At 43.0% G+C, this 13580-nt stretch overlaps 1 protein-coding gene across 1 annotated transcript in view; it reads right to left on the bottom strand.

Moving 5' to 3' along the window:
• Window positions 1–13580, bottom strand: part of CABLES1 (Cdk5 and Abl enzyme substrate 1) — a 152057-nt gene that overhangs the window by 73727 nt on the left and 64750 nt on the right. The window contains exon 3 of the mRNA XM_049901310.1: window positions 10239–10331. Coding sequence (XP_049757267.1) covers window positions 10239–10331 — 93 coding nt within the window. The remainder of the gene's footprint in view (window positions 1–10238; window positions 10332–13580) is intronic.

The following is a 13580-nucleotide window of genomic DNA, read 5'->3' as shown; positions in this document are numbered from 1 at the left end:
TTGGTTAAATAGCTTTAGTATTTCATTTTTCTCCTCTTATTTCTTTGACTTTATTTTCCAGTAGTTGCTCTAGCGTTTATTATGTGCATTTTTTATCTTATGTACTTTTAGCTTATTACAGTTTACCTTTAAATAGTATGACACCACTTCATGAGTAATATAAGAACTTTACAAAGTAAACTTCCATCTCCTTTCTCCCTTCGTTTTTGGTACTGTTGTCACACATTTCACTTGTATATATATTATATTCCATAATATATTGATACTTTTTTTGTTTTAAGAGTCAATTATCTTTTTAAACAATAAAAAAGTCTTCTATATTTATCCACAGATTTGCCATTTCATGCTCTTTAACTTTTTAAAATTTGTGCTTTACGTGAGGTTTACAGAGCTAACTAGTTTCTCATTAAACAAGCAACACACATATTGTTTTGTGACATTGGCTGCCACCCTGACGACATACTAACACTCTTCCCTTCTCAACCTTGGGTTCCCCATTACCAGCTTTCCTGTCCCCTCCTGCCTTCTCATCTTTGCCCCTGGGCTTGTGTGCTCATTTAGTCTCATTTTGTTTTATGGGCCTGTCTAATCTTTGGCTGAAGGGTGAACCTCAGGACTGAGCTAAAAGGGTGTCCGGGGGATATACTCCCCGGGTTTCTCCAGTCTTTGTCAGACCAGTAAGTATGTTTTTTTTTTTTTTTTTTGTTAGAATTTTGTTCTACATTTTTCTCCAGCCCTGTCTAGGACCCTCTATTGTTGATTCCTGTCAGGGCAGTTGGTGGTGGTAGCCAGGCACCACCTACTTGCTCTGGACTCAGTCTGGTGGAAGCTGTGGTACTTGTGGTCCATTAGTCCTTTGGACTAATCTTTCCCTTGTCTTTGGTTTTCTTCATTCTCCCTTGCTCCAGACAGAGTGAGACCAGCGGAGTATCTTAGTTGGTTGCTCACAAGCTTTTAAGATCCCAGATGCTACTCACCAAAGTAGAATGTAGAACATTTTCTTTATAAACTATGTTCTGCCAATTGAGCTAGATGTCCCCTGAGACCATGGTCCCCACAGCCCTCAGCCCAGTAATTTGGTCCCTGAGGGAATTTGGATGTGTCTGTGGCGCTTCCATGACCTTGCCTTGAATGAGTTGTGCTGCCTTCCCCAGTGTATGTACTGTCTTACCTTTCACCAAAGTTACCACTTATCTATTGTGTAATTAGTGTTCTTCCCTCCCACCCCTTCCCTTCCTTGTAACCATCAAAGTTTGCTTCTTTTTGTGTGTAAACCTTATCATGAGTTTTTACAGTAGTGGTCTCATACAGTATTTGTCCCTTTGTGATTGACTTATTTCACTCAGCATACTGGCCTCCAGATTCATCCATGTTGTGAGATGCTTCGAAGATTCATCGTTGTTCTTTTATCATTGTGTAGTATTCCACTGTGTGTTATGTATCATGGTTTGTTTATCCATTCATCTGTTGATGGGCACCTAGGTTGTTTCCATCTTTTTGCTATTGTGAACAATGCTGCAATGAACATGGGTGTGCATGTCTATTTGTATGACAGCTCTTATTTCTCCAGGATATATTCCTAGAAGTGGGATTGCTGGATCATATGGTATTTCTATTTCTAGCTTTTAAAGGAAGAGCCACGTTGTTTTCCAAAATGGTTGTACTATTTTGCATTCCCAACAGCAGTACATAAGAGTTCCAATTTCCCTGCAGCCTCTCCAACATTTGTTATTTTGTCTTTTTTTTTGATTCCTGCCAGTAGTGGTAGGAATGGCATCTCACTGTGGTTTTGATTTGTATTTCTCTAATGGCTAGTGATCTCGAGCATTTCCTCATGTATCCTCTTGTATCTGCCTGAATGTCTTCTTTGGTGAAGTGCCTATTCATATCCTTTGTCCATTTTTTAATTGGATTATTTGTCTTTTTGTTGTAGAGCTGTTGGATTTTCCTGTAGATTTTAACGACTGGACCTTTGTCGGATTTGTCATACAAATTTTTTTTCCCAATCTGTTGGTTCTTTTTTACTCTGGTGAAGTCTTTTGATGAGCATTAAGTGTTTAATTTTTAGAAGATCCCTGTTATCTAGCTTATCTTTTGGTGTTTGTGTATTGTTAATTATGGTTTGTATCCTGTTAATGCCATGTATTAGGGCTGGATGAGGTTGATTTTTGATCAGAGTGATCCTGTTCAAATGCAAGCCAGACCCTGTCCCTTCCCTGTCCAGCACCCTCCACAGCTGTCCTGTTTACAATAAAAGTAGATGTCCTCACACACCATTTCCCTGACTTCCTGGGTCTCATCTCTCCTACTTTCTCCCTCTCTCCACCCACAAGAACTTTCCTATGGTTCCTCAAACACCCCAACCACACTCGGCCTCAGGGTCTCTGCAATTGCTGTTCCTTCTACCCTGAATGCTCCTCCTCACAGGAATAGCCACAAGGCTGACTCCCTCACCTTCTTCAAACCCTGCTCAAAGTGCCCCTATCAGGGAAGACTATGGCCGCCAGCAACCCCTGCCTCTGCACTCCCAAACCCTCAGCTGCCTCAGCTTCGCTCCATAGCACATTTATGCCCTCACTCATAGTATACATTCATTTGTTTATTGTCTATCTCCCCCAACTAGACTGTACGCCTTGAAGCTGGGTCTTTGTCTGTTATTTCACTGATATGCCACTAGCGCTAAAAACAGTCCTGGCACAAAGCAGATGTCCAGTAAGTATTTGCTGAACACTCAACACATGTATCATGCATTCTACGTGTAGTTAAGAAACTGCTTTACTAGACCATCTCCCATCTGGATGCACACAGCTCTTTCTAGAAAAATGGCTGTTCATACACAAGCGGTTCCATGAGATCAGACAGAAGAAGATCTGGTAGTCACCACTGACAACCTGTTATCTCTCCGGCCCTTCATGTGAAAGGGACATGGAAAATTAGAGTCCACCCAAATGGGGCCGTCCTAAAACAAATCCAGTGCCTTAAAATGACACTCACACTGGTTGCAGTACTATAGATGGGGCTGTCCCTGGCTGGGTGCAAAGAGGATGCATTTCTGTAATACTATATTTTTGTTTGGGAAAAGTTAAATTAGCTCTCTCCATATTTATACCACATGTTATCTTTTATGGAGCACCCCATCCATCTAAATGCCAAGATGTTTTTGATATGAACTTCTGTAAAGTCCCTATCCTGTCCTGTAACTGACTGTCTACATTTAATCTCAGTGAACTGGGTCTAGCACTTCCAGCTGCTGAAGTAACTGAGTCTTGGTTGTCCTCTATAGCACTCATTCCCTCTCCTTCTCTCCCTTCTTCTGGCCTTCCATATGGTGGGCAATGATGCTTACGGGCCTTAACTCTAATCACTGGCGTACATGGCAAAGGAGATAATGCCCAAGAGAATAAATACCATGCGCTGTTCTACCTAAACTTCCCTTCAGGGTGATGGTCAGCTCACAAATGTCAGCTGACCCCCAGCTTCACAATCACCCAGCCCACTTTCCACCATGCTATCCACGGGGACATGCTGCAATGAGGAACAGTCTAACATTTTGCTGAAATCTAGAAATGTAATGTCTATGGCATTCCTTTAATTTGCTAACCTAGTTATTCCATCGCTAAGGAAATGAAGCTAATTTAACACGATTTTTTCTGAGTGAACTCATGTTGACTGCTAGCCACGACCACACTCTCTTCTAAAAGCACACAAACTACCTGCTTAATCATCTATTCAAAATCCTGCCAGCAATCAGCTCTAGGCTTGCTAAGTCTACGAATATTACGACTTGCCATCTGCCACCAACTTAGTCCTCTTCTCACCTTTTTAAGGCAGCATTTCCCTGGTATTAAATTTAGAATGTCTTGTATTTTCCAAGGTGGTTTTTTTTTTTTTTTTTGGTGGTAAAATATACATATAATGAAACATTTGCCATTTAAGAATTTTTGAGGGCACAATTCAGTGACATTAATTACATTCCCCATATTGTAGAACTGCTACCACTGTTTTCAAATGTTTTTCATCCCCAAACAGAAACTCGGTACCCCTTAAGCAATACATCCCCATTCCCCATCCTCCCTAGTCCCTCATAACCACTAGCCCACTTCTGTCTCTGTGCATTTGTCCATGGCATTTTAAAGATTATTTGCATTTCTGAATTCTTTCCATTCCCTGGGCTCGAGTCCTGAAGGTAGAAAGAATTTTAAAAGACTTCTCCCTTCATTTAGTGAACAGATATTTACTGAATGCCTACTGTAGCTGGCACATGGCTTTGTTTCCTCTCTTTAATGATTCTGCACTGCCCAGTAATAGTTGCTGACACAGCTAAAAGCTAAAGAGCAGCAGCTGACATCTGCTGACCTTGTGTTATCAACGCCAAGAAGTTCACCACCCCTTCCCTTCCTCTTCTGAAGAGTTTTAAAAGCCCTGTGGCTATCACTGGCCTTTCTCTTCTGTTTAACAAGCTTTGGTTCGCTCCAGATTTCAGTCTCCCTCACACCACTCTCACAAGTCTGCTTAAACCATTCTTCTTCTATTAGTCCTTGGTCTTTGGCTAATGATTTTGTTTTTTGTTTTTCTTTGCATTTCTTAACATTTAAAAAAAAACTGTATTGTGGTAAAACATACATGGAGAGGTGCTCTGCTGGTGCAAAGGTTACGCACTCAGCTGCTAACTGAAAGGTTGGCAGTTTGAACCCAGCCAGCGGCTCTGAGGAAAAGACCTTGTGATCTTCTCCTAGAAAATCCTACGGGGCAGTTCTACTCTGTCACACGGGTTCGCTATGAGTCAAAATTGACTCGGTGGCATCCAACAACAACAAAACATACATGTAACATAAAAACTGCCATTTTAACCATTTTTTACATGTATAATTCAAGAGCATTGACTGCTTTCACAATGTTGTGCAACCATCAGGCCTATTTCCAAAACTTCTTCATCCCCGCAAAGAGAAACTCTGTGCTAGAATAATTTTTAAAAATCAGAATTCGACCCAGAGTTATCTCAAAACCCGCCATGACACGCTGTCTTGCAATATATGGATTTTTAACTCCCACTCCTTCCCCCTTCAATTAAGAGAATGGGCTTTGGTGTCAGATGCCTGGATCTGAATACTTTTTAACTATCTGCTTATTCCAATTTCCTCCTCTGCAAAATGAGATGATGATTGTTTTCATTTCCTGTGGCTCCTGTAACAAATTACCAAAACGTTAGTGGCTTAAAACAACACAAATTTATGATCTTGCAGTTCTGGAGGTCAGAAGTCCGAAATGGGTCTCACTGGGCTAAAATCCAGGTGTTGGGAAGGCTGTGTTCTTTTCTGGAAGAATTCGTCTCTGTCCTTTTCCAGATTCTAGACGTTGCCTGTATTCCTTGGCTCATGGCTCCCTTCCATCTTCAAAACCACAACAGGCAGTCGAATCTTTCTCACATTGCATCAGTCTTACATATACTTTTCTGCCTCTCGCTTCCATTTTCAAAGATCCTGAATCAACTAGATGGCAAACCATTTGGTTTTTTGTTTGATTACACTGGACCCACACAGATAATCTCCCTATATCTTAAGGTCAGCTGATTAGCAACCTTTCCCCCTTGCCATCTAACATAACATAGTCACAGGTTTGGGGATAGGACATGGACATCTTCTGGGGGGGCATTATTCTGCCCACCACAATGGTAATAATACCTACCTCGTAAGGTTGTTTCAAAGATTGAATGAAGCAAAACATAAACTGCTTTAGTGCCTGGTACCCATTTTCATCTTGTGACACTACTAATTTTATAATCTTTTCTGCCAATTTGGTCCCAGCCACAAGAATTCACTTCGTAGTCTGAACTTCCTGAGATCCTCTGTTCCTAAAATCTAGCCAAGCACTGCTTTCTTTTCCAACTATGTAAGACTTCTCGCAAGGTCCCTAAACTTCCGCATCACTAACTATCTTCCTTGTTAAGGCAGAATTAGAGTGGAGAGCAGCAGTCCCCTCACTGTCCCCTTATCTTCTAGGAGACAAAACAGGCAGCAGGGCCAAGAAAGAGCTCATGGCATGCCTGGCTCTAATTGGAGCTCTCTAGCTCCCACCCCTCCAGCCTGGGCCCTGGCCCCCCTGGCTAGCATGACTCCCAAACACTCTCAGCTCCGTTCTCTACACTTCCATTCGCACATGGAAGCCTTCCTGCATGGCTCCAATGCCAGCTCACAGAACCCAATGACTCCAGAGACTCGAATACGGCTTTTATTCAAGTGGACTCTCCAACCTCCACTGGAACCAGATGCTTCTGCTGAAGGTGCTCATTTCCATTTTAACAGGCCAGTGGAGGTTCCTCTAATACCAGAGTCAAGTGGCAGTAGTCAACAGGTAAACACAGAGCCACCTGTCCCCAAGGTTTACTTCCAAGCAGCTACCCTGATTATTACTGGTTATAATGTCTTTTGTTTTGTGTCAAGTATTGTCTTTTACTGTATGCACTTCTCAGTTTTAAGATTTTTTTCTTCCTATTTCAAAATGGAAATCCTCGTGGTGTACTGGTTAAATGCTACAGCTGCTAACCACAAGGTTGGCAGTTCAAATCCACCAGGCGCTCCTTAGAACCTGTACAGGGCAGTTCTACTCTGTCCTATAGGGTCGCTATGAGTCAGAACTGACTCGACAGCAACGGGTTTTTTTGGTTTTATTTCAAAATTAAAATCCGTTACCATCAAGTCGATTCTGACTCCTAGCAACCCTGGTGGCTCAGTGGTTAAGAGCTATGGCTATTAACCAAAAGGTCAGCAGTGTGAATCCATCAGCTGCTCCTTGGGGCAGTTCTACTCTGTCCTATAGGGTCGCTACGAGTTGGAATCAACTTGATGGCAATGGATTTGGGTTTTTTTTTTTTTTTTGGTATTTCAAAATTGTGCTTAAAACTCACGGTCAGGTCAGGCCTTGAGCCTCATGACAGATGCTCCCTACTTGTTTCAAGAGTGGCACCCTCATCCCTGCTGAGGTGCTTCTATCACCACTCATCAGGCCTGGGGATGGAGAAGCCTCAATGCCAGGGCCTTCGGACAGAACAGCCAGGGGGCCCAGGCTGGCCTGTGATAGCCAGAGGTCACAAGGAGACTCAGGACCTGATACGGCCGTTGTGGGGTAGTCAGTGACTGAGACTCCAGGCTGGGAGGGCGTCCACTGTGAGCCTGGTGGGTGAGGGGGGTATATGTGTAAAGGCTCCACACACTCACCTCCATGGCTCCTTTCCAGTCTCTTTTCCTCGGGGGACAAGAAGAGGCAGATATATCAGCTATACGCTCAGGCCATTCCATTTTCAGCCCAGAATTTCAACCTCTCCAATGAGTTCTTCCATACTTCCCTGTAAACTCATCTGCTATGTGGGAAGGGAAACCTGAGCGGAGAGGCTCAAATACTGGCTGCAGGGATGCATCCCTCTCCCATCAGTGTTGCACAGGTGTCTCTATGCACCTGAGGTGGGAATCAGAGATCCTCAGTCATCACACCGTCTCTCCCTCTGAAGGTGCCCAGGATCTTTTCTGCTGGCTGCTGAGAGGGCAGCAACAGCTGATGATGCATCCAAACATGCCAGGTGATCCTCCATCAGGAGAACTGGCTCCTGCTGCTGTGTGTGGTGGGGGCAATTCTTCTCTCCTCTCTGGAAGGGCTGGGCCACATCCTCCCCTTCATCAGGCTCTCAACCACAATTTCCTTCTGTCACCTCAGAAGTGATTGTCTTTATTTCTGGTTTCCTACGGGTTCTTTCACCTGCCTAAGGACAGTCTAGCCTGGCCAATAAACCAGAGGGAGGAAGGGGGGTGCCTCTAGCCTTTCATCTTCCTTTCACACAGGAAAACCAGCTTTCACCTGAGGCAGAGAAAACTGGCCACTACCTCAGGCGCATGGCCCGTTGTTCCCACACAGCTCTCAGATCTCCTTCCTGCCCCAAATCCCAGTTCTCAGATCTGCCGATAAGCTAACAGTCCCTCTTGGCTCCCTCTGAGGACTCCCCAGGAAAACAGCAAGCAACCGCACGCTTTCCTGACTGTTTATGGGCCCAGGGCGTGCCTGGGAAGGCGGCTTTGCAATGTACTTGAGTAATCCCATTAATCCAAGTATCTTATTAACTACGTACTCTCACTACCCAACCGTGCCAGGTAATGATCTGACTTTGCGTCCTTGATAGCACCAAGGAGGGTTGGTGGAATCCTAGCAATTTGGCTCATTCCTTTGACTTTGTCATGATTTTATTTAGGAATGAAAGGCTTTCTATGTTTATTTTAAGGTCAGAGAGATTAAAGACAAAAGCACAAATGTAAATAAATGATGAAGAGTTATACTGAAAATGGCATAGGTAGGGTTTGGATTCAATAACAGCGAGCCTCAAAAGAAAAGAAAAAACTGTGATTAAGTGAATAATGCACAATCATTCTAAGTGACAGAAAGGGTGAGATAGAGAAATTCAGAACATTCTGTTCAGTAGATAAAAGTTATATAAAATTTAACTAAACACTCTATCCTTAAAATATGAATGTACAGTGACTAAAACTTGTTGCCGTTGAGTCGAGTCTGACTCATAGCGACTCTATAGGACAGAGAAGAACTGCCCCATAGGGTTTCCAAGGACTGGCTGGTGGATTCGAACTTCTCGTTAGCAGTTGTAGCTCTTAATCACTGCACCACCAGGGCTCCTTACAGTGTAACAATTATTCGAAGAGAGCTCAGTTTTGCTATTCTAGAACCATTGCAATAGCTATAAAAATTAGGTTCCCCCACCATGGCAGATTTTTTTTTTTTTTTAGTTTTAAACGATATGAACGTCAAGAAAACAAGCCTTTCAAAACTATAACCGTTAATGTTACACAGGTGGTAGAGTGTATTTTGCACCATCAAATTGCAGTAATTGTGAGCCTGAATCATTCCAGGAGTCTAACTAAAAGGCTTTCTGGCCATTTTCATTTTGCATGGATTAGAGAGTATTAGTGGGGACCAGATGGCCCCCTGTGAATCAGGAGGAGATCAAACAAAACGGTCTTTGTAGCAGCCCTCCTTTCCAAGGCGGCATCTCTGACTCACCAGTTTGAGTGAAACCACAACCCAGATCACAGGCTAGTGCAGAGGGGCTGTTTGAAAGGGTCAAAGAGCCGCAGAATTTGGGAGCGTCTGGGGACCCAGAGTTTTTGGAGCTCTGTCCTCAGCACAGCCAGGCTGAGATGAACGGACTCTGTCACTCCATCTACGCATGTGGGCGACAGTGATTCCAATCTATTTGTTTTCAGATAACTGTAATGTAAATTTCAACCATAATACTTTTCATTCACTAGCCGTCCCCAAGAGCCACTAAAGCACTGGAGAAGCACGTGGTCCCAATGTTAGCTGACCCAGGCCTGGAATCAGTGCAGAGGAAGAAAGGGGTGGTAAAGCTGTGATTCTACTCTCCTAGACAGTCATCAAAACCAAGGCCAGGCACAGGCCTGGCGGGGTGGTTATTTACCAGAGCATACAACCCTGGTGAAAAAATAAAAAACCAACAAAGCAAAACAAAGGGGAAAAAAATAAACAAAAACCCCTGTGTTCCTGGTCAAAGTTTTCCATAAAAATATACCATTAAAAATTCAGTTTGTTGGGGATCTAAAAGTCCCACCAAGCCATGAGTTGCCATTAACTAAACCAAACCTGTTGCCATCAAGTCAATTCCAACTGATAGCAACCTTATAGGACAGAGTAGAACTACCCCTTAGGGTTTCCAAGGAGCTGCTGGTGGATTTGAACTGTTGACCTTTTGGCTAACAGCCAAACACTTAACCACTGAGCCACCAGGGTTCCAATAGGGAGCATGATTTCATATGCACTCCTTTTGGCAATACCGGTGGGGGCGGGGTGGAAATATTTTGCTTGGGAAAGTTATAGGAGATCCTGTTCATATTAAAAGTGTAGGTTTAAATAAGAAGCTTAGTGGGCAGTGAGTTTATGTTAATGGTAGAGGAATAATTTGGAAAAGGAGGGTGAGAATGGTTGCACAACTTGAAGAAGGCAATCAATATCACAGCATTGAATTGGTGTATTTTTTGCTGCACATATTTTCAACAAAAACAAAAAACAAATTATTAAAAAAATAAAGTGTGAGTTAAAACCTCTGTTGAGGCCTGGCAATCAAAACGGCACCCCCTCTTTCCTCTCTCTCCCCCCTTCCCCACCCCAGTCCACCCGCCTCCTCGGCAGGAGAGCTGGCAGGGCCACTTCTGTTTGTGTTGTACCTGCCGTTCCTGGTGTCATGTTGCCGCATATTCTTGATAAAATGAATCTTCTTAAAATTCTTTGGTCTGGGCGAACCTGAGAGAGTTCGACATCTGAAAAATAGAGCCGTTTAAAAACCAGTCAGTTGCCCGTTGGACAGCTGAGACATCTCCACACAAAGGCAGGAAGGAAAGACCAGACAAATGGTTTGAGTCACCCCAAGGCAAGCAGGAGTCAGCAGGAATAATAAGACAATACGGCGGGGAGCAAGGAAGGCTTAAAAAAAGCCCGACGACAGACAACTTCCTTGATAATACTGAGATATTTTATATGGGTCTTGAAAAGCCAGCTAATGAAAACTATGGTCCCCACGTACAATAACATAACCTACACAGGTTCCAAATATGTTATTCTTTATTGTCATCTTAAAAAGAACCATCCTGGATCAACAACAGCAAATGGAACTGAAAACTATAAATTTAAAGGACTGGGGGGGCGGGAAACCCACTGGAAAATTCAGTTTTAAAAACAACCCTGAATCATTTTTCTTCAGTAGCAAGATTTTGGCCTGAATTACCTGGACATTTGCCTTGACTCTCTGCATGAGTATGCCTGGATAGTCACAGTTCTGATCTGAATGAGAATCAGAGACCTGGCTGGTTGTTTTTTTTTTTTTTTTTTTTTTTATAATAACTTTTATTAAGCTTCAAGTGAACGTTTACAAATCCAATCAGTCTGTCACATATAAGTTTACATACATCTCACTCCCTACTCCCACTTACTCTCCCCGTCTTGAGTGAGCCCTTTCAGTCTCTCCTTTCTTGACAATTTTGCCGGCTTCCCTCTCTCTCTATCCTCCCATCCCCCCTCCAGACAAGAGTTGCCAACACAATCTCAAGTGTACACCTGATATAATTAGCTCACTCTTCATCAGCGTCTCTCTCCCACCCGCTGACCAGTCCCTTTCATGTCTGATGAGTTGTCTTCAGGGATGGTTCCTGTCCTGTGTCAACAGAAGGTCTGGAGAGCATGACCGCCGGGATTCCTCCAGTCTCAGTCAGACCATTAAGTTTGGTCTTCTTATGAGAATTTGGGGTCTGCATCCCACTGCTCTCCTGCTCCCTCAGGGGTCCTCTGCTGAGCTCCCTGTCAGGGCAGTCATCTATTGTGGCCGGGCACCAACTAGTTCTTCTGGTCTCAGGATGATGTAGGTCTCTGGTTCATGTGGCCCTTTCTGTCTCTTGGGCTCTTAGTTGTCATGTGGGCTTGGTGTTCTTCATTTTCCTTTGCTCCAGGTGGGTTGAGACCAATTGCTGCATCTTAGATGGCTGCTTGTTAGCATTTAAGACCCCAGACGCCACATTTCAAAGTGGGATGCAGAATGATTTCATAATAGAATTATTTTGCCAATTGACTTAGAAGTCCCCGCAAACCATGTTCCCCAGACCCCCGCGCTTGCTCCGCTGAGCTTTGAAGCATTCATTTTATCCCGGAAACTTCTTTGCTTTTGGTCCAGTCCAATTGAGCTGACCTTCCATGTATTGAGTGTTGTCTTTCCCTTCACCTAAAGCAGTTCTTATCTACTGATTAATCAATAAAAAAACCCTCTCCCACCCTCCCTCCCTCCCCCCCTCGTAACCACAAAAGTATGTGTTCTTCTCAGGTTTACTATTTCTCAAGATCTTATAATAGTGGTCTTATACAATATTTGTCCTTTTGCCTCTGACTCATTTCGCTCAGCATAATGCCTTCCAGGTTCCTCCACGTTATGAAATGTTTCAGAGATTCGTCACTGTTCTTTATCGCTGCGTAGTATTCCATTGTGTGAATATACCACAATTTATTTACCCATTCATCCGTTGATGGACACCTTGGTTGCTTCCAACTTTTTGCTATTGTAAACAGAGCTGCAATAAACATGGGTGTGCATATATCTGTTTGTATGAAGGCTCTTGTATCTCTAGGGTATATTCCGAGGAGTGGGATTTCTGGGTTGTATGGTAGTTCTATTTCTAACTGTTTAAGATAACGCCAGATAGATTTCCAAAGTGGTTGTACCATTTTACATTCCCACCAGCAGTGTATGAGAGTTCCAATCTCTCCGCAGCCTCTCCAACATTTATTATTTTGTGTTTTTTGGATTAATGCCAGCCTTGCTGGTGTGAGATGGAATCTCATCGTAGTTTTAATTTGCATTTCTCTAATGGCTAATGATCGAGAGCATTTTCTCATGTATCTGTTGGCTGCCTGAATATCTTCTTTAGAGAAATGTGTGTTCATATCCTTTGCCCACTTCTTGATTGGGTTGTTTGTCTTTTTGTGGTTGAGTTTTGACAGAATCATGTAGATTTTAGAGATCAGGCGCTGGTCGGAGATGTCATAGCTGAAAATTCTTTCCCAATCTGTAGGTGGTCTTTTTACTCTTTTGGTGAAGTCTTTAGATGAGCATAGGTGTTTGATTTTTAGGAGCTCCCAGTTATCGGGTTTCTCTTCATCATTTTTGGTAATGTTTTGTATTCTGTTTATACCTTGTATTAGGGCTCCTAGGGTTGTCCCAATTTTTTCTTCCATGATCTTTATCGTTTTAGTCTTTATGTTTAGGTCTTTGATCCACTTGGAGTTAGTTTTTGTGCATGGTGTGAGGTATGGGTCCTGTTTCATTTTTTTGCAAATGGATATCCAGTTATGCCAGCACCATTTGTTAAAAAGGCTGTCTTTTCCCCAGTTAATTGACACTGGTCCTTTGTCAAATATCAGCTGCTCATACGTGGATGGATCTATGTCTGGGTTCTCAATTCTGTTCCATTGGTCTATGTGTCTGTTGTTGTACCAATACCAGGCTGTTTTGACTACTGTGGCTGTATAATAGGTTCTGAAGTCAGGTAAGGTGAGGCCTCCCACTTTCTTCTTCTTTTTCAGTTGGTTGTTTTTTTTAAAGATATATTTTAAATAAATATTTGTTGAAATAAGTGACTTGAATCCAAAGTACTCTTCCCACCCTGGAATATATATTTCCTTGCACTACAGGACTGAGAGACCAGACCACAGCTGACTGGATCTTATTTGCGTACATTATTTTCAAAGTTACCTGATAAATTCTAAGCTACGAAGCTATTTTTTTTTTCTTTTTTTTTTTTAAAAAGGGCTAGCTACCCTAAAAGAAGAGCCGAAGTTTGGTTTTTTTTTTGAGACAGGGAGCTGTGCCTTTTCCACTTTGATTTTTTGCTACCTAAATTTTTTTAGTTAAACCTTTCTGACCATGGGTCCCAAGAGCTGGCTCTTGCCCTCCGCCGTGGGTACCCATGACCTGACACTTCAGAACGTGAATCCCTGAGAGCAGTGCCTGGCATCCATCCCAAAGC

This window comes from Elephas maximus, chromosome 11 (assembly GCF_024166365.1).
Source record: "Elephas maximus indicus isolate mEleMax1 chromosome 11, mEleMax1 primary haplotype, whole genome shotgun sequence".
Taxonomy (NCBI): Eukaryota; Metazoa; Chordata; class Mammalia; order Proboscidea; family Elephantidae; genus Elephas; species Elephas maximus.
The sequence above is the reverse complement of the archived record's forward strand: the minus strand, read 5'-3'. Positions and strand labels throughout refer to the sequence as shown.